Source organism: Theobroma cacao, chromosome 5 (genome assembly GCF_053813885.1).
Source record: "Theobroma cacao isolate CCN51 chromosome 5, ASM5381388v1, whole genome shotgun sequence".
Lineage (NCBI taxonomy): Eukaryota > Viridiplantae > Streptophyta > Magnoliopsida > Malvales > Malvaceae > Theobroma > Theobroma cacao.
In genome coordinates, this window is record NC_142643.1 from 1,439,356 (window position 1) to 1,460,493 (window position 21,138).

The window sequence follows — 21,138 nt, forward strand, 5'->3', positions numbered from 1 at the left end:
GACTCCCAGAATCAGGACAACAAGAATATATCTTCACATTAGCTAGAACATTTGCTAACTTTGCTGCAAAGAAGAACTTGTGAGTTTTAACATTCTTGAAAAGCTTTACTTCCCAATTAATGATCAAGGTTTCATGCATCTTCTATGAGGAACGATACAAAAAAGGCGATAGCATTCTGCCTGCATCTATGCTTTTCAACCTCACAAGCAGCAATTTGGCTTAATTCAAAAGATTCTTGGCTACCACATCGATGTTTAACATCCAAATTCAAAGTTGTTGAAATTTGTAACTCTACGCCAAATAGATTGGTTAGGAAAGGCTATTTCTATCCAAAATGTATGGGAAAAGATGTGCGGTTATTAGCTTATTGCACTCCACTCCATCTAGCCCAGTCCACAAACTGCATTCCACCATATATGTTGTTGGCAAATCGCACACCAACGGTGAAAGCCATAGCAACAGGTGGAACCTGCTTGGCCAAAGGTGATGCCTCCACCAACCGTTCCAATCCATTAATGATCTGATATCGAGTATTGGAAGAAACTGCAAGAAAAACACCTGCCAGTTGGGAAGGAAATACATCCAATTAGTATATGCAGATCAGAAGCAGGATGATCTGAACTTGTGGAAATCTCAATGGTGACCAATAAAGACTCTACAGGTCAATTCAATTAATTTAGACAGATCGTATGAACTAAGGGCACAATTAACTGACAAACCACAATTATGAAAACAGTGGACAGAACTTCATATCAGGTCATTAACAACATAATTTTTCAGATCATATTATCGCAATGGTTCCATGGATTACTACAATCATTATTCAAGGAATGAAGGCATACATACCCCACAAAGCTGCACTCTTCACAAGAGGTGGAACAGGTATGTCCTCTTCTGACTTCTTCATGCTCCTGAGGGAAGGAAAGGGATATGGTAAGGAATGAGAAACTTCAAGAAAATGGATGTATGCTTAAAAGCTACTGGTTGCTTTACAATAGCAGCCTGATTTTTCCATGAAATGAATCAATCTCAGATAAAATTTTATCCAAAGCACATATTAGAAGAGGTGGTTTGAAGTAACATCAGAACAACTGCAACTTGTTTAATGGGAAAACATCATTTTCCCATGCAGTCTAAATCTCATATACAGCATATTTAGACATCCATTTAAATCCTTTAGATCTCTGTAAGAAAAGTAGAAAAAGGTTGTTTCTGCATTCAATCATTTCATGAACCAGACACTGTCCATCAAAAGATACTCGGTTTTCAGCTGAAGCTTAAATAACCCTGTCTCAATTCCCTCAACCCCACAAAACAAAGAGATCCATAGCACATGGTAGATTTGAGCTTGTGGAAAAGTAAAATCCATGCTCCATTTTCCTCAATTGACAGAATAAAATTATGACTAGTTCCAAGTAAACTAGACAAAAGTTACATGGATGGTGCACCGGGAGTCAATATGATGCATCATCATTCAAAGCAGGAAGAAGGGGCAACATTTGTTTTTCTTGTAACCCTCAAAATATACGATTGAAATTTTAAAAAGGACAAAAAAAAAAAAAAAACAAAAGGCTGAATGATTGAAGTATATGATAAAGATCTTAAAAACAACTTATATTTCAGAGAAAATGAACTCCAAAAAAGCATAAGTGAACTGGAATTAAGCATGTGATAGAAATATAGTATGCATTTACCTCTTGGCAGTCATGATCAAATTTGCAATTCCTTGGCCTATAATACCACATGCAAATCCAACTGCTCCATACAGGACTCCCTGAAAAAATTTTGATCATTAACATCAATCCACCCAAGATGACACTATAATACTATATTACAGTCGTCATAAATTAAAGTTTTACCTTATAAAAGTATGTACCAATTCTCTGTTTTACCGTAAATCTACAACCTGGCCTTTCGGCTTCGAACACACTGTATGAGATGATAAATAAAGAGACTCAATAAAGAAATTTTTTATACCTTCAAAGATGCAGATGACATAACACAAGATGCATTAAGAAGCAAACTAAGCACATTATGAAGCATCCATATCAAGTAATTGTTTGTTGCATCTTATGATAACCTGCTAGGGAGAGCTCCATAAGCATGTTGCATGCGCCCAAGGAACCCTGTCGATATGGATGGTTGCCCAATTCGAGCATATGGTGCCAACATACCAACTAAAGCAATGTTCACCACCACTCCAACCAAAAGGTCAGCAACATACAACTCAAATTCTGCCCAAAAGTCCTTGCCTCTCTTTTGAACTTCCGCAAGGGTAGCACAACAAGAATCAATGACTATCTGCATTATGATAAAAGCAATGATGGTTACCCTTTTACAAGAAAATTAGCAATGCAAACACCACATTGAAGGCGCTTTCCCTCCGACATTATGCAATATAAGACAAACAGACCTTTTATAATATCTAAGCTTTGGCTTCCTCTCTAGCACATAACAATCTTATAGACTATTTCTTCAAGTTTCAGCTTTCAAATTATAGATTAACTCATCCAATTCATTATAAAATGGAGCCCAGAGTTGTTAATTTTCACACATCCATGACAGTTTTATACGAAGGTCATCCTATATTTAATGACCCTTTATTCAGTATAATTGTATTTTTCCATGTAAGCACACATACAACTTGCATAAATATTGCAATTAAAAAACAAGATGAACATTAAACAAACCTCTGTTCCAATTTTAAAAAGAAAAGATGGGTCAGCCAACATCCGGTTCCGAAGCATTCCCCATGACCTCATTGCAAATCCTAGAGGCCAGCTTGACCCCTACGTAACAGCAACATCAAAAATACTCCAGTGAAAAAACCATTCAAACTTTAATACAAAAAATTGAACCTTTCGCTATCAGTCACCCAACTATCTCTTCTAACACGTATTAACTTACTTTTATATTTGTTTCACCATGCAGAATCAATAGAATCTTATATGTCTACCAAATCAGCAAACGCATACTAACATTACCTGCAAATCCAAATATCTAAGGAGAAGCAATTTACGAATCCCAACACTTTTTGCTGCCTCCATCATATCTGCAGGAAGAGTAGCCCCTCTAGCCTCTGTCTCCTTCAGAACTTCCTCAAATTTCATAATTGGTCCAAACTCCTCCTCTTCAGGATCACCCTTTTCTCCGTCATCGCCATCGCCACCTCCACCACCTCCTCTGCCACCGCCATTATTAAATTTCCCATTTCCACCATTTCCATCAAAAAAACCCCCACCATTTCCTTCATCTATCTTCGCTTCCTCGTTACCACTCCCCAAAATCCTAACTTCTTCTTTTCTAATATTATTCCCACTACTTTCCTTAGTTACTATAGTCGTTGCCGCACCAGATTGAGGCCCTGCCTCTGGCGGTTGAGACAAGCTTAAAATCACTAACCTTTGTTTCTTCTTCACTGAAAAAAGGAATCTTTTACTACTACTCTTCACGAAGCTCAAATCTTGACCCCATAACTTACTTAAAAATACATCGTTCTTAACACTAACCAAATGCAACAACCCAAAACCCGACATTATTTTGTGTCGACAAATTGAGGAAACAGCAAAAGCTGTGACCTGATCAAAATACCAAACACAACTTAGCTTCGAATCAAAAACAAAAAAGAATCCATTGAACAAAAGGAAAGTCAGCAGAATTTACAAAGAACAAACCTTTGTTTGGAGAGAGAGAGAGAAAGGGCTTGTTTGGTGGCTTGTAAAATGAATGCTTGAAGTGTCAAAAGTGGAGGCGGAGACGCGACGGCGTGCAATTTGAGTGGTGGGATTTTATAGTGGGAGAGACGTTAGACTCCGCAAACTTTTTCCTTTTCCCAGCCCGTGTTGTCGACGAGCTACTGGCTACTGAATAATGCCTACTGGCGCTAATTCTTCTGAGGATTTGCACGTGCGGTTGGCTGTTCAGACACGTTTGTGTGACATTGTAGCTCTAGGGTTTTGGTGTCACTTACCACGTGTGGGAGTCCAGCTTCAAAATGCTCAAGCTCTCCTCATTTGTCATATACAAGAAACAATTCATAATTAAATAAAGTTTAAAGATTGAATTTGATCCTTTTACTAGTTTTAATCTAATTAACCACCATTTTTATGAACTTAAAAATAATTAATATTGATACTGTCTCGAATATTTAATTTATTAATTAATACATAATTCACTTATTTAAAAAATAAATTTGAATCTTTATTATTAATTAAAAAATATTATTTTAACAATTAAAGAATTATAAAATTGAGGTAACTGAGAGAGCAAATTCAACTTCAAACTTCAACACAGTCAATTAATCATGACTCACGTAAGAGCTTAGGGCATCGATGCTTTGTTTCAATTTGCATTTTTCAAGCTGCAAGTTGAGCTTTTGGCGTTTTCGATCATGTGCACTGGAAGAATTCTTTTGCTTGTTTATTATTCTCATCATTATTGATGTTCCTTTGTTCTTTTCTAATCAACAACTTTTTCTTCTTTTCCGGATTTTGACCAGACCTCAATCCGGAGCTCCTCTTCCTGGGAATGTGGGAAATGGTTCCATACTTCCAAGTTTTGAACATCTGGTCAGCCTGCTGAAAAGGGCTTTTGGGTTCCATTCAGATATCAACCTTGTGCCTGACATTGAAAGCGTACGAACTGGTTTGTACCATGTCTGATATTCCACTAGGACCAGGGGACAAATACTAAATCTGTGTCTGTTAAAGATTCATTGTTGGAGTATCTATCAGTATCGAGGCTGTTCTTTGCTGGTTGGAGAGTAATCTACTGCTGATATGAGCCGGTCAGATACTCAGAAGTTGTTCTACCTATGATTTGCCAATATAGTTATAAAGAAATCTTTCATTATAAGAAAGTAAATGAAATTGTCTGCTAATGTATATGGGTGATCAATCATCAAACCAGCTTTCTATGGATAAACAGTAATAGTTTCTGGCTATGAAGAAATCAGTCTTTTGGACCAAATATGGCATGCTTTCTCTGATGTATTGGTTATGTTCGTAAAATTTGAAGTTACAGCAATTGATCAAATTTTCTTCTTCAAAGCAGTATAAATCCTAAGTCTAAACCTTTAGACGTTGGAATTCAATCATTGTACAAAAAAGAAAAAAAATGTTCGGATTTCAAACGTGATTAATCAGTTGATCTCTTCAATATCTTCATCTGGTTTTCACTCATCATTTCCATAAGGAGCTCAACGACTTTACTCATAGCTGGTCTTGTGCTGCGATCATCTTTAACACACAGCAGAGCAACTTCCACCATTCTTTTGAGCTGCTCCTTGTTGTATTTATCTTTCAGTTTAGGATCAATTATTTTCTCAAGCTCTTCTTCTCTTATGCTTTCAGTGGTCAACTCTACCAAGTCGCTGCATTCTGTATCTAGTGAAGTAGCTGATTCAAGACCAGATGCACTCTTTCCGGTCAATAGTTCCAACAGAACTATCCCATAGCTGTACACATCTGCCTTTGCATCGATTTTCAGGTTCATCATCCACTCTGGAGCCAAGTATCCTCTTGTACCCCGGACCTTAGAAAATCCCCTATCATTACCGTCCTTGAAAAGCATTGACATACCAAAATCTGCCACTTTAGGTTCAAAATGGCTATCTATTAGTATGTTCTGAGGCTTTACATCACAGTGGAGTACCCACTCCAGGCACTCCTCGTGGAGATATGCCAAACCCTTTGCTGTCCCCACTGCAATATTATACCTCTGATCCCATCCTAAAACCTTGGGTGAATCAAAGAACAAGATTTTATCCAATGATCCATTCTCCACATATTCATAAACCAGTATCTTGTGCTCATTTTCAGCACAGAAACCCCAAAGCTTCACCAAGTTCCTGTGGTTTATTTTCCCTATGACGCTCACCTCAGCCCAAAATTGTGCATGTCCTTGCAGAACACCTTCTAGTCTCTTCACAGCCACAACTCTATCATCGTCTAGAACCCCTTTATAGACTGTGCCAAATCCCCCCTTTCCTATCTCTTTTTTGAAGTTTTTTGTTGCCCTTTTCAACTCCGAATAAGTGAAACGTTTAAATCCCAAGGCTAGTGCAATGTAACCTGCATCGACTGATTCCTCATTATCAGCATGGTTTCGGAACACATACCAACACCCTAAACCAATGCAGATCATTTCAATGCCTGCAACAGAAGCTGCAAAGGCAATTAGATATTTCATGTACCCGTTTTTGTTAGTTTTGCGATCGTCAGGGCTGTTATTCTCAAGAACAAGTTGTCCAGTTGAACAATCCAAGACATTTGTTGTGACCGCCTCTGTCTCTTCAATAGACTTCACCATTCCTTTGGGAACCTTGATGTGCATAATCATACGATTACTTGGATTACGGTAACCATTTCGGAGAGCACCTTTTGGGAAGCACTGACCTTTTCCATCTAGTGCATAACCAAAGCCCTTGCATTTGCAATCGTTTAGGCACTTTTCCCTGCATGTTTCCAGTGCAATGCCAGCTTGATAGGTGTTTAAATCAAATCCATAGTAATCCGTTTTATGCAGCTCCGCAAAGTCCAATTCGGCTGGATCACAAGTCAGATTAAACAACGGGGAGCAGCCCTTTGACCAATCTGAAGGATTATTTCTCTTGAAACCCGTGGGGCATGTGCAAGTTGGCAATGGATTGTAGGTGCAAATTCCATTCACTCCACACAACCCTTGAACCAGACAAGAGTCTAAACCACCAGGCCTCCATGAGAGTTTCCATGATCCAGTTGACTCATCTAAGCTATACAATCTTAATATTCCATCATAGTCCAATGTTAAACGCCTTTTCGGGCCAACCCCATAATCAGATGCATTGAATCGAAAATTATCACTTGATTTGAAACTACCAATTTCATTTAAAACTGCTATTCTTGAACTATTGTAAGGTGTTCGACCATTATAGAATATGGTTGAAACTGAATTTGGCCAGTAGACGCTCGAAAGCAGAGGACCATTGTAGAGGAGATCCAATACGTTATTATCATCAAATTTCAAGTTATAGAATCCTAATAGATATGTACCTCTACTTCTCATGGAAACCAATGTTGTGTTCCTGGTAAACCGTTGGGATGCGAGGAGTGTATCCGTGGGAAAATCAAAGCTCTCCCAGATGACAACATTCTTTTCTCGGTTGATTAGAACCAGGTTTCCTGTTTCAAGAAGCCGGACTTCCACCGCTGCACTTGACACCGTGTTGCTTGACCACACAATCGAACCATCCGCATCAAGTAAGACCAGGTTGCCACTGTCGTGGAGGGTTAGCCTGGATTGCTTCCCGTTCACTGGCCTGTCCCTGTTCGCCATCCAAACCACCGTCTTGTCAGCAGAATTGGTGAACCAGATGGAAAAGCAATAGGCGTTTGTGCCGACTTTGTAAAACCCACCGGTAAATGTTCCATTCGGTGAAACCAAGTAGTCATCCTCGTTCTCAACAGCCAAGGAGTTTCCAGGACTTAAGGTTGACAACCCTGGTAGCCCTGCTAAAGCACATGCCAGAAAAGGAGCCAAAACGAGGATAATGTAAAAGAGAGGTATTTCCATGGGCGTCTTCTAGAATAATATTCAGTCCTGAAAGCTCAATGCTTTTCCTTGCTATCAATCATTTTCTCTCTCTATATGTAGTCTTGCAATCAAAGCCGCCTTGGTCGCAATTTGAGCTATTGGTGCGGGAGTTATGGTCCAATTTCTGGCAAAACAGAATATTCAATTGTAGATAAAGAGTATTGGACCATCCTTTGTTAGGCCACGATCTCATTGAACCAATCAAATATAATAAATTATTGAACGTCTCCATCAAAACAATATATTGAGAGTCAACCTGATTAAATAACTTATTATCACTATTTGAAAATTGACTGCGACTTTATTTTCATTATCCAAGCAATCTCAAATAGTAAATATAGTATTAAATTAACGAAATTGAATATAATTTAAAACAAAAGAACAACAAAATTGACTTTAAATTAAGTTCTTGGTAAACTTGAATTGAATATTAATAAATTCAAATTTTGATTTGCATTATTAATTGATTTTACCTTGAATAATGATATACCCAAATTCGATCCGTAATTTGATCCCTCTGTACCTAAATTTTATAGCTTCATGCTACTAATATAATAAGGTAAGTTAACTCTTTTTTACAAGGTTACGTATTAGAAGATATAAATTATAATTTAAATCATTTTCACTATATATTAAATAATATATTTATAAAAAATTAATAAACGAATCAAACAAAGAGCACGTCACAAGCCTAATGTTGTCGTGTCCAAGCTAGTGTTATTGTCTGTTTTCCTCTTTGGTGGCTTATTTTTGTTCATATTAAAGTCCAACTTACGGGATATGATTGATATTAGATGATAAGTCACAAAACGACTGTTCAATTTTGGGTTTTTTGTTCTTTCTAAACTCTTGGCCTCATAGCTGCACTCAAGGGGGAAAGAAAATCATACAGATGCAAAGGTTGCAGGTTGGCTTTGCTGCTCGTGCGTGCATATTCATGTGTGAAAGGCAATTGCTTTACAGAGTTGGTTTAATTGTTTGAACGGGCAGTCAACTGATAGATCTCAGTTTCTCTACATGTTCGAAGGAACCCACACTAGTTCAGCGATAAAATCTGGTTTCTTGCTGAAAATGGTGCTTTTACAGACTAAACCCACCCTAAGGGGTGCTTTGTATTGAGAATGTGCATCATATTTTCAGGCATTTAATTAGTAGGAACGTGCCTGCGCTATTTTTAGACTACAAATCAGATTCTGTAAATACAATCCTGGATAACTAAGTCTTCCTGTTGCTGAAACGAAACATTTTTATTATCTTTGAGTTGGAGCTTGCAAATGCAAACATTGGATAGTAGATAGCTTGATAATCAAACTGAAAGTAGTAAAGAAATTTACAACTCAAATTATGACGCTACGATTGTCGGGGGTCCGGATCCGACTAACATCTTCGCATGCCATTAGAGCTTGGACTATGGAATCCATTGTTGGTCTCTTGTTTCTGTCTTCCTCCACACAAGAAATTCCAATTTCAACCATTTTTGCTACCTGGGTTCTGCTGAATTGTCCATTCAATCTTGTGTCCACTACATCCTCTATCCAGGTAGCCTCCTCACTCTGAATTTTTCTTTTGACTACCCTCACAAACCTCGTCATCTCAGCTTCCTGATCCTCGCCATCCTCGACCACCCAATTGGAAAGGCGAATGCCTTTCACCAACTCTAGAATCACGACTCCATAACTGTACACATCAACTTTGGCTGTGATAGGAAGATTTGATGCCCACTCAGGAGCCATGTAACCTTTTGTTCCTCGTATTCGAGAGAATTTAGAATTATTGAAACCCTTTTGAAACAACTTTGATAGTCCAAAATCCGAAATTTTGGGTTCGAATTCACCATCGAGAAGTATATTTTCAGGTTTTACGTCACAGTGTATAACCCATTCTAGGCACTCATGGTGAAGATAGGCCAAACCTTTTGCTGTCCCTAAGGCAACTTTGAATCTCTCTTTCCATCCAAGAAAATTTTCTGAAAAAAGAAGTTTGTCCAAAGACTTATTTTCCACGTACTCATAAACTAAGAGTCTGTGTTTAGATTCTGAACAAAATCCCCACATTCTCACAAGGTTCATGTGGTTGATCTTTCCAATTGTGCTCACTTCTGCCCGGAAAACTTCCTCCATTTGATACGCATCTCCCAATTTTTTTACAGCAATCACCCTTTCGTCTGCCAAGACACCCTTAAATACAACTCCAGAGGCTCCTCTACCCAGTTCTTCTTTGAAACTCTTGGTTGCCTTCTTAAGTTCAGTATAACTGAAAGTCCTGAATTGACTAGTTAACGCACGATATCCTTCTTCCACCGCGACTAGCACATCATGTCTCCTGAAAAGAAACCACCAACCTGATGCTAGGAAGATAAATTCGATTACACCAACAGCAGAGGCAAAACAATATAGATAAACCCATCTCAGCTTTTTACCTCTGGCCATGTACGTAGAAGAAAACCCTGTCACAGGTACTTTATATCCTCTTGAACTGCATGTAAGATTAGTGTCATTGAGAATGATGTATTCTGATATTTCTATATTCAGAGGCAGTTTCAAATATGTGGAGACTTTCACTGTTGAAGACTTGCAGCCATTGAAAAGTGCGGCTTTTAGGTGACATTTCACTTCCCCTGTTAGCCTATAGTTAAATGCTTGACACTGGCAATCTTCCTTGCATTTCTTCTTGCACCAATCTAATGTCTTGTTACTGTAAATATTGATATCATTTCCGTAGAAGTTCATGTGTTGAAACTCCACGAATTTCAGTTGCTGGGACTGTGAACAGGTTATAGAGAACCTTGGCTTGCAACCGGCGTTCCAGTTACTTGGGTCAGTCATCTCATATCCAGGAAGGCAGGAGCACCTTGGTAATTTTGGTGTAGAGATACAGATCCCATTCCTTCCACAAATCCCACGCACTAGACATGGTTGTAGAAGAGCTTCCCAGGTGATCGTCCACAATCCTGTTCCATTATTCAAGCTATAAAGCCTGAGGTTTCCATCGTAATCAATCGTCAGCCTCCGCTTGATCCCAAAACCCAAGTCCGAAGCATTGAATTGCAAGCTGTCACTTGACAAAAACCTGCCCATGTCATCTAAAACAGCAATTCTGGTATTGTTATAGCCTGTTCTCCCATTCTGAGTCACAGTATTATCAACATCAGGCCAATACAAAGTTGAAGTATCGGGCCCATCATACATCAACCTCAAGACATTATCATTATCAAAATAAAAATTGAAATACCCAGCAGAATAATTTCCCCTTCCTAACCTGGAAATCATCTTCTTACTCCTGGTAATGGGTTGGTGAGGAAGGAGTGTATCTGTAGGGAAATCAAAGCTTTGCCAAAGAATTTTACCAGATGAGTCCATAAGAACAAGATTTCCATTATCCAAAAGCTCCGCCTTTTGAACATCTGTGGTGCCGGTGTTGGTCTCCCACGTGGTGGAGCCATCGACATCAGTCAAGACAAAGGCACCATCTCGTAGCAGAGAAACTCTCGAGCCCTTCCCATTAACGGGTTTGTCGCGATTAGCCATCCAAACAACCGTTTTCTCCTTAGAGTTGGTGAACCAAATTGAGAAGCAGTAAGCATTTTCACCAACACTATAAAAGCCACAAGCAAACGTGTTGTCTGCAGAAATTAACAGGTCCGAGTTATCTTCGACAGATAGAGAAGAGCCTTTTTGCATGAAGTTGGGGTTTCTTGAACTTGACAGGGAGAAGCATACGAAGATAGCAACGAGGAAAAGAGTTGAACTCGTGGATGTAACGCTTTGTGAGCTCATGGCTATTGCCTACTGGGTTTAGGAACTACAGAGGTTATTGAGAAAGGAGATTCCTATATGAAGCATGGATTTTACGCTGTGAAATACAGTACTTCACAACCACCACGTCCAGATGACCAGTGACGTTTAAGACTAATTACAAGACTAATTAAAGAAGTGGTTTTGAGAGAATGCATGCATCGGAACCGTTGACTAAGTAGGGTTGGGTAAAGAGAAAACGAAATTGATTCTAGTAAAAAGCATTAAATCCAAACGGAAGGGTTGCTTGGGCTTGGAAATAAGTGTTGAAAAATGGTCTTTGATGGAAACGAGATGACTATAAAAGGCCTTTCGTTACACAATTCGAAAGTTCAACTACGCCCTTTGATGGGATTAATCGAAATCTTCTCATGAGGACATTTTCCAACAATTAATCGTATGAAATGGAGGAATAATGTTACTTTCATTCAAAAATGTGATGTGGGGTTTATACAAATATATTATAGATAAAAAAAATGTGAAGGAATAATGTTATTTAAATTTATTATAGATTAAAAATATATTTATAATATTAAAAATTACAAGTAAAACAAATTGTGAAGAAAAAAATTTATGAAATGGAGGGAGTAATTACAAAAACAAATCACTTTTATGACATGTAACTTTCAAAAACATATTTTATAATGTAGCTGCTTGCCATGGAGCATCATGGTTCTCTTCTTTGGATATTGTTTCAAATTTTTTCTTACCCTCCTTCTTGTAGACGCAATTCAATTGTATTGGCTCTTCTAAAAATTCAAAAATCAAATTTAACCGTTTTACACGACATTGAATTCTAATGATAATAATTGTAAAGTCTTGTCTGCTTATAAATTAAAATGTTAAATGAAGATGTCGATTGTCACATGCATTGTCTACCACAAATCAATAAAAAACAAATTAACAAAGCTTTCCATACCTTCAACTTCCATCTTTCCATGGCGACCAAGTTGCCAGTTCCCTCGGGAGAATGGCTCTTCTATCTTTCAATGACCCGTTGCTATAGTGATGCATAGCATTTTCAGCTTCATCCTTTCTTGGGATCTACATGAATATCAAGCAAGTTTCGTATTGACGTTCATATCATCAAAAGACTAACCTATGTTAAGTTGCAACCACCAACTTAAGATTCTATTGTTGTAGCCATAAGCGTCATGGTCCTCGACCAGTTTCCTTCACCTCAATGACTAACCTAGCACCCCACTTTCACTCTTTCGAATAGCATTCCATCCTACCCCTAGCCATTGTAATTTGATCATTGAAGGAAACAGGACGTAAGCTTTGTATATTGATCGTACAAGGAAATCGGCATCAGATTTCTGTCAATTGACATTGGGTTGTTTAGATTTTTTTTTGTCATGGTTAGATATTTGATTCCTCTTATACTGGAATAAGTTGCTAAATGCTAGCCTATTTGTGATATCATTTTATTCTTGAGTACTAGAAAACGATATGCTAGTTTGTTTCTTTCTTTATATTTTTGGTTTTTCTAAAATTATTTTTCAACAATTAAATGCTGAATTAAGTACTTTAGTTTTGCATTCTTTGCTACAAGCCAAGTTGTGTTACGGATTACAGCAAAGCATTTTTACTCTCTGCGCTATAATCGCAGAAGTTATTCTAGCTCTTAGGATATAGTGTAATCTATACACAAAATCATTGATACTTGATAGCTAAAAGGAAAACTTAAGGTAAATATGAGATTTATAGCTCAAATGGCACTGCCATTCTCTGGAGTGTGGATCTGATTAACATCTTCACATGCCATTAGAGCTTGGACTATAGAATCCATTGTTGGTCTCTTGCTTCTGTCTTCCTCCACACAAGAAATTCCAATTTCAACCATTTTTGCTGCTTGGATTTTGCTGAATTCTCCATTCAATCTTGTGTCCACTGCATCCTCCATCCAAGCCGCCTCTTCACTTTGAATTTTTCTTTTGGTTACCCTGACAAACCTCGTCAACTCAGTTTCTTGCTCCTCGCCATCCTCGACTACCCAATTGGAGAGCCGAATGCCTTTCACCAACTCTAGAATCACGACTCCGTAACTATACACATCAACTTTTGCTGTGATAGGAAGGTTTAATGCCCACTCAGGAGCCATGTAACCTTTTGTTCCTCGAATTCGAGAGAATTCAGAATTCTTGTGGCCCCTTTGAGACAATTTTGCTAATCCAAAATCTGAAATCTTAGGTTCAAATTCACCATCCAGAAGTATATTTTCAGGTTTCACATCACAGTGTATGACCCATTCTAGGCACTCATGGTGAAGATAGGCTAAACCTTTTGCTGTCCCTACGGCAACTTTAAATCTCTCTTTCCATCCAAGAAAATTTTCTGTAAAAAGAAGTTTGTCCAAGGACTTATTTTCCACGTACTCGTAGACTAGGAGTCTGTGTCTGGATTCTGAACAAAATCCCCACATTCTCACAAGGTTCATGTGGTTGATCTTGCCGATTGTGCTCACTTCTGCTTGAAAAACTTCCTCCATTTGATACGCACCTCCCAGTTTCTTGACAGCCACCACCCTTTCGTCCGCCAAGACACCCTTAAATACAGCTCCGGAGGCTCCTTTACCCAACTCTTCCTTAAAGTTCTTGGTTGCCTTCTTGAGTTCCATATAGGTGAACTTCATAAATTGCCTAGATATCACACGATATCCTTCTTCCACCACAGCTTGCACACCACGTCTTCTGATAAGAAGCCACCAACTTGACACTATAAGGAGCATTTCAATCAAACCAATGGCAGAGGCAAACGAGTATAGATATACCCATCTCATCCTTTTACCTCCGATTCCATACATAGAAGAAATCCCTATCTTCATTATAGATTCACTTGAATTGCATATATAATTAGTGCCATTGAGAATGATGTCTTCTGATGATTCTATACTCAAAGGCAATTTTAAATATATGTTACCTGAGAAATTTGGAGACTGGTAGCCATTGAAAAGTTCAACTTTAGTGTAACATCTCCCTTCCCCTGATAGCCTGTAGCTAAATGCTTGACACTGGCAATCTTCCAAGCATTTCTTTTTGCAAGAATCAAATGATATTTCTGTAGTGTAAGAGGAATCAAATCCATAGAAGTCCACATGTTGAAGTTTCACGAATCTCACCTGCTGGGAGTGTGAACAGATTGCACTGAACATAGGCTTACAGCCCTTGCTCCAATTACTTGGGTCAGCCATCTCATATCCAGGAGGACATGAGCACTTCGTTTCTGGTGTATAAACACAAATCCCGTTCCTCCCACAAAGCCCATGCACTAAACAATGCTGCATAACAGCTTTCCATGAGATAATCCATAATCCTGTGCGATTATTCAGGCTATAGAGCCTGAGGTTACCATCGTAGTCAATTGTCAGCCTCCTCTTGATCCCAAAACCCCAATCAGAAGCATTGAAATCCAACCTATCACTTGACAAAAACCTCCCCATGTCATCTAAAACGGCAATTTTAGTACTGTTATAGTTTGTTCTCCCATTTTGAAACACATTCAAGTCAATATTAGGCCAATACACGCTTGAAATATCAGGCCCATCATACATCAATCTCAAGACATTATCAGTATCAAAAAAAAAAAGGAAATATCCAGCAGCATAATTTCCTCTTCCTAACCTGGAAATCAACTTCTTACTCTTGGTAAAGAGTTGGTGAGGAAGAAGTGTATCTGTTGGGAAATCAAAGCTTTGCCAAAGAATTTTACCAGTTGAGTCTTTAAGAACAAGATTTCCATTATCCAAAAGCTCCGCCTTTTGAACATCCGTGCTGCTGGTGTTGGTCTCCCATGTGGTGGAGCCATCGACATCTTTCAAGACAAGGGCACCATCTCGCAGTAGAGAAACTCTCGAGCCCTTCCCATTAACGGGTTTGTCGCGGTTAGCCATCCAAACAACCGTTTTCTCCTTAGAGTTGGTGAACCAAATTGAGAAGTAGTAAGCATTTTCACCAACATTGTAAAAGCCACAAGTAAACGTGTTGTCTGCAGAAGTTAACATGTCTGAGTCATCTTCGACAGACAAAGAGGAACCTCTCTGCAAAATGTTGGGGTTTCTCGAACTTGACAAAGAGAAGCATAGAGAGATAGCAACAAGAAAAAGAGTTGAACTCTGGGATGTTAAGCGTTGGGATCTCATGGCTACTGCCCCTCTTGGGTTTAGGATTCTATAATGTGAACTAGAGTTCTTGGAAGACCACTAAGTCCACAACACCGGTGACTTTTAAGTTCCCATTTTAAATTTCGGCGGCCTTGTGTCAATGCTGTAGTTGAATATCCCAAATCAAGCAAGCATATTGAATATTCCAGGTCTTTTTCATGAGGCGACGGGCAGTTGTTTTATGAGGACCATTTTTCCAACAATCAACCTTAAAAAATGATGAATCTCCCGTTGTCCAATCTGAAATTTATCAGAACTTTCTGATTTGATGAGGTTTAATGAATATATATTAATTCAATACTTGATAGTTCCAGGTAAACATCCCTGTTTCACACGCAATTCAATCGTATTGTCCCTTCCTCATCCCTGTTTTATGAGGACCATTTTTCCAACAATCAACCTTATTAAATGATAAATCTCCCGTTAGTCAATCATGGTTTACTAGTGTATTGTCATGGTTCTCGACCTAACCTCTTTCTTTGGGTATCATTCCAAATTTCCCTTACCCGCCGATTCCCCAAGCTCCACCTCCCTGTTCCACACGCAATTCAATCACGTTGTCCCTTACGTAACGGAAATCCAAAACCTCAGTTTCACCCAGTTATTCCAAAATTTGAAGTATCGAATTTTCTAACAAAAGCATACGAGATGAAGATGTTGATTGTCGCCTGCATCAGCCACCACAAATTAATAAGAACAAGTTAACCAGAGCTTTCGATACCTTCAAATTCATCTTTCATGACGATCAAGTTCCCAGTTCCCCTGAGAGAATATGCACTGGCTCTCTCTCTTTTGAAACATAAACTTTTTCAGCTTCATCGTTTCCCGAGTTCTATATGAATATCAATAATCTCTAATGACATGTAACTTTCCAATTGCCCTGCAACAGCCCTCGGGCATTTTACCAGTGAATAGCATAACAATATTAACATTGCATTCACTGTAAATATTACCTATGCTACTTGCTAGCAAGCATGGATAATAAAAAGGTTTAATTAGGTTATACTTTTATACTGAATTGATTTGGAAAGAATTAAATTTGATTATGTTTATATGAAATGTATGGACATTCAATTGTCATTTTGTTATATCATTTAGTATTATAGAAAAATAGTCCATAAGCTAGCTTCTCTTACAGTCTAACTCAAAGAATCTACTAATTAAATAAAATAAATAATCATTCATTTCATCGTGTTTTTATTTAAAAAATTAAAAAAAATAATAAACTAAATAGAGATTTAAACCAAGCAAAGAAACAGAATAATAATTGAAAAAAACCTCGAAATTACATAGTGAAAGTAATAAATTAATGATCAACTAATTCTCAAAAAATTAGCTGAAAATCATTTATATAAATTAAATTTTGAAAAATTCGTAATTTCTAATCTTAGGCTAGGAAGGCTTTTGGCTCCTCAGTCCTCTAGTCTTTCTCAGAACATTCACATTATAGGACCTAGCATTCACATCATATATAGGTTTGGGAACCAGGGATGGTGCTTTCACAATATGAAGTAAGACCATCAAACATTCTGCCTTTGAATACATTCATGATAACCTCTGATGAAGACTTCTAAACGTGCAGCTTTTCAATCATGATTCATGCAAATCAATTTTTTTTTTTTTTATACAAGTTAGCTCATTGCAGGACATACCCTTGCCATTGACTTTCCATGTGAGAGAAAAAAATATAAAACCATTCATCACTAATGGTAAATTTAGAATTTTACATAAAAAGTGATTAAAAAATAATTATAAAAATAATCATATTGTATATATTAAGTTTTATACATATAATAAAAAAATTAAAAATTAAGATATGATGACCGTCACCTTCTTGACTCCGCCTCTTGTTGCCGATAAGATCAAACACACACACCCAGTGAACTAGAGGGCCTGCTTCCAAGCAAAAAGAAAAAGGGTCCGAGATGCAGGCCATGATCATCCCACTGCAGCCAAAGTGCCTCTCTTCTGTACAAGCATTGACAGCTCCCACGGGCAGAAAGTCCTCTGCCTATGCAAACTAAGGACATGACTACTCTTTACCTTCAAATGGTCCAAGTTGTTGAAGTTGAGTTATATGTTCATTTACCACTTATACCATTTTAACATCTCAGAATAAAGGCTGTGCAGTGTGTTATGCAATGATTGGCAATGGCAATTAGATCAAAAGTATGAAAATGTTTGGATAAAAAGTTGGGTAAAATTATCTGATTGATAATTCTGAATGATAATAACGAAAAAGGTTTCTTGGAAACTTGCAAATATATAAAAAAAAAAAAAAAACAAAAGCACAATAAAGCACTCATCCAACTATAAATTCTCCTGCACAACCATCAACCCAAAAGCTATTGGTAGCTGATAGCTAAAAGTAAAACCAAAGGTAGAAAAGAGATTTATAACTCAAATGGCACTACCATTCTCTGGAGTTTATATCCGACTAACGTCTTCACATTCCATTAGAGCTTGGACTATGGAATCCATTGTTGGTCTCTTGTTTCTATCTTCCTCCACACAAGAAATTCCAATTTCAATCATTTTTGCTGCTTGGATTCTACTGAATTGTCCATTCAATCTTGTGTCCACTGCATCCTCTATCCAGGCTGTCTCTTCACTCTGACCTTTTCCTTTGATTACTCTGACAAATCTCGTCAACTCGGTTTCCTGTCCCTCGCCATCCTCCTCCACCCAATTGGAGAGTCGAATGCCTTTCACTAACTCCAGAATCACGACCCCATAACCATATACATCTACTTTTGCTGTGATAGGAAGGTTTAATGCCCACTCAGGAGCCATATAACCTTTTGTTCCTCGAATTCGAGAGAATTCAGAATTCTTGCGGCCTCTTTGAGACAACTTTGCTAGTCCAAAATCTGAAATCTTAGGTTCAAAGTCACCATCCAGAAGTATATTTTCAGGTTTCACGTCACAGTGTATAACCCATTCGAGGCACTCATGGTGAAGATAAGCCAAACCTTTTGCTGACCCCAGGGCAATTTTAAATCTCTCTTTCCATCCAAGAATATTTTCTGCAAAAAGAAGTTTGTCCAAAGACTTATTTTCCACGTACTCATAGACCAAGAGTCTATGTCTGGATTCTGAACAAAATCCCCACATCCTCACAAGGTTCATGTGGTTGATCTTTCCGATTGTGCTCACTTCTGCCCGAAAAACTTCCTCCATTTGATACGCATTTTCCAGTTTCTTGACAGCCACCACCCTTTCGTCCGCCAAGACACCCTTAAATACAGCTCCGGAGGCTCCTTGACCCAACTCTTCCCTGAAGTTCTTGGTTGCCTTCTTGAGTTCGATATAAGTGAACTTCATAAATTGACTAGATATCACACGATATCCTTCCTCCACAACAGCGTGCACATCACGTCTTCTGAAAAGAAGCCACCAACTTGACATTATGAAGAGCATTTCAATGGCACCAATGACAGAGGCAAACGAGTATAGATACACCCATCTCACCCTTTTACCTCCAGTTCCATACATAGAAGAAGAAGCCCCTATAGTTATTGTAGATTCACTTGAATTGCATATACGATTGGTGTCATTGAGAACAATTGGTTCTGATGTTTCTATACTCAAAGGCAATTTTAAATATATGTCACTTGGGAAACTTGCAGACTGGTGGCCATTGAAAAGTTCAATTTTGATGTAACATTTCGCATCCCCTGATAGCTTGTAGCCAAATGCTTGACACCGGCAATCTTCCAAGCATTTCGTCTGGCAAGATTCTAATGATATATTTGTAAGGGAAGAGGAATCAAATCCATAGAAATCCGCATGTTGAATCTTCACGAACCTCACCTGTTGGGAGTGTGAACAGCTTCTAGTGAACCTAGGCTTGCAACCTTTGTTCCAATTACTTGGGTCATCCATCTCATATCCTGGAGGACATGAGCACTTTGGTTCTGGAGCATAGATACACATCCCATTCCTCCCACAAAGCCCATGCACTAAACACTGTTGCATGACAGCTTTCCATGAGACGGTCCATAATCCTGTCCCATTATTCAAGCTATAGAGCCTGAGGTTTCCATCGTGGTCCATTGTCAGCCTCCTCTTGATCCCAGAACCTGAGTCAGAAGCATTGAACTGCATCCAATCACTTGAGAAAAACCTGCCCATGTCATCTAAAATAGCAATTCTTGTACTGTTAAAGTTTGTTCTCCCATTTGTTAACACATTCGTGTCAATATTAGGCCAATACACGCTTGAAACATCAGGCCCATCATACATCAATCTCAAGACATTGTCATTATCAAAAAGAAAATGGAAATATCCAGTAGCATAATTTCCTCCTCTTAACTTAGAAATCAACTTCTTACTCTTGGTAAAGAGTTGTTGAGGAAGAAGTGTATCCGTAGGGAAATCAAAGCTCTGCCAAAGAATTTTACCAGATGAGTCCATAAGAACAAGATTTCCATTATCCAAAAGCTCCGCCTTCTGAACATCTGTGCTGCTGGTGTTGGTCTCCCACGTGGTGGAGCCATCGACATCTTTCAAGACAAAGGCACCATCTTGCTGCAAAGAAACTCTCGAGCCCTTCCCATTAACTGGTTTGTCACGGTTAGCCATCCAAGCAACCGTTTTCTCTTTGGAGTTGGTGAACCAAATGGAGAAACAGTAAGCATTTTCACCAACACTACAAAAGCCGCAGGTAAACGTGTTGTCCGCAGAAATTAACAGGTCCGAGTCATGTTCGACAGACAGAGAAGAACCTCTCGGCAGAATGTTGGGATTTCTTGAACTTGCCAAAGAGAAGCATACAGAGATAACAATGAGAAAAAGAGTTGAACTCAGGGATGAATAGCTTTGGGATCTCATGGCTACTGCGTCTCCTGGGCTTAGGAACTTCTGCCATTGCTGAATAAAGGCCACTCCTATATGAAGTGCATAATGTGAACTATAGAGTTCTTCAAAGACCATCAAGTCCACAACACCGGTGGCTTTCTTTTTTTTTTTGAAGATTAAAAGTATTTCCATTAAATCAGGGTGAAATCCCCTATGTACACAAAGGAAGGGACTAGGAGAGACTTGGTCCAGGTGCCCAACACCGGTGACTTTCTAAGTCTCCATCTTAACTTTCAGCCGCCTTGTGTCAAACGGTAGTTGAATATTCCAGATAAGGCAACCTTATAAAATATGATAAAACCTCCCTTTATTCAATCTGAAATTTAACAGAAACTTCTGACATGAGGTTTGTAATGAATATATATTAATTCAATACTTGATAATGTAATTATTATATTCGTGTAGCATCGTGGTTCTCGACCTAATTTCTTTCCCTTGGAATGATTCCAAATTTCCTTTACCAGCCAATTCCACAAACTCCACCTCCCTGTTCCACACGCAGTTCAATCATATTGGCCCTTTGACGACAAGCCAAAACCCCTGTTTCACCGTTCTACACAACATTCAGCTAAATTGCAGTTATTCAAAAGTCTATGCAGAACAAATTAACGAAGCTTTCCGACACCTTCAAACTCATCTTCAGGCGATGATCAAGTTCCCAGTTCCCCAGGAGAATATTAGCTCTCGCTCTTTCCATGACCCTCAATAGTTAAGCATGAGTATTTCAGCTTCATCCTTTTCCGTCATGC

The 21,138-nt window shown here is 38.5% G+C and overlaps 5 protein-coding genes across 5 annotated transcripts; all 5 read right to left on the reverse strand.

Moving 5' to 3' along the window:
- Nucleotides 1-77: 77 nt before the first annotated feature.
- LCD1 (reticulata-like protein, putative (DUF3411)) lies at nucleotides 78-3,979 on the reverse strand. The gene is made up of 8 exons (XM_007026827.3): nucleotides 3,676-3,979; nucleotides 2,986-3,579; nucleotides 2,692-2,790; nucleotides 2,082-2,302; nucleotides 1,861-1,930; nucleotides 1,696-1,775; nucleotides 848-912; nucleotides 78-559 (listed from the first exon to the last, which is right to left on the reverse strand). The coding sequence occupies exons 2-8, from the start codon at nucleotides 3,535-3,537 to the stop codon at nucleotides 366-368; spliced, it is 1,281 nt and encodes a 426-aa protein (XP_007026889.3). The 5' UTR covers nucleotides 3,538-3,579; nucleotides 3,676-3,979; the 3' UTR covers nucleotides 78-365.
- Nucleotides 3,980-4,957: 978 nt separating this feature from the next.
- LOC18597676 (putative receptor protein kinase ZmPK1) lies at nucleotides 4,958-7,640 on the reverse strand. Its single transcript, XM_007026831.3, has one exon. The coding sequence runs from the start codon at nucleotides 7,550-7,552 to the stop codon at nucleotides 5,138-5,140; it is 2,415 nt and encodes an 804-aa protein (XP_007026893.3). The 5' UTR covers nucleotides 7,553-7,640; the 3' UTR covers nucleotides 4,958-5,137.
- A 973-nt stretch (nucleotides 7,641-8,613) lies between these two features.
- Nucleotides 8,614-11,588, reverse strand: LOC18597678 (putative receptor protein kinase ZmPK1). Its single transcript, XM_007026833.3, has one exon. It carries the CDS (start codon nucleotides 11,347-11,349, stop codon nucleotides 8,911-8,913), a length of 2,439 nt encoding a protein of 812 aa, XP_007026895.3. The 5' UTR covers nucleotides 11,350-11,588; the 3' UTR covers nucleotides 8,614-8,910.
- Nucleotides 11,589-13,048: 1,460 nt separating this feature from the next.
- LOC18597677 (putative receptor protein kinase ZmPK1) lies at nucleotides 13,049-15,726 on the reverse strand. Its single transcript, XM_018120850.2, has one exon. The coding sequence runs from the start codon at nucleotides 15,506-15,508 to the stop codon at nucleotides 13,079-13,081; it is 2,430 nt and encodes an 809-aa protein (XP_017976339.2). The 5' UTR covers nucleotides 15,509-15,726; the 3' UTR covers nucleotides 13,049-13,078.
- Nucleotides 15,727-17,365: 1,639 nt separating this feature from the next.
- Nucleotides 17,366-20,652, reverse strand: LOC18597679 (putative receptor protein kinase ZmPK1). Its single transcript, XM_018121811.2, has one exon. The coding sequence runs from the start codon at nucleotides 20,519-20,521 to the stop codon at nucleotides 17,957-17,959; it is 2,565 nt and encodes an 854-aa protein (XP_017977300.2). The 5' UTR covers nucleotides 20,522-20,652; the 3' UTR covers nucleotides 17,366-17,956.
- Nucleotides 20,653-21,138: the final 486 nt, after the last annotated feature.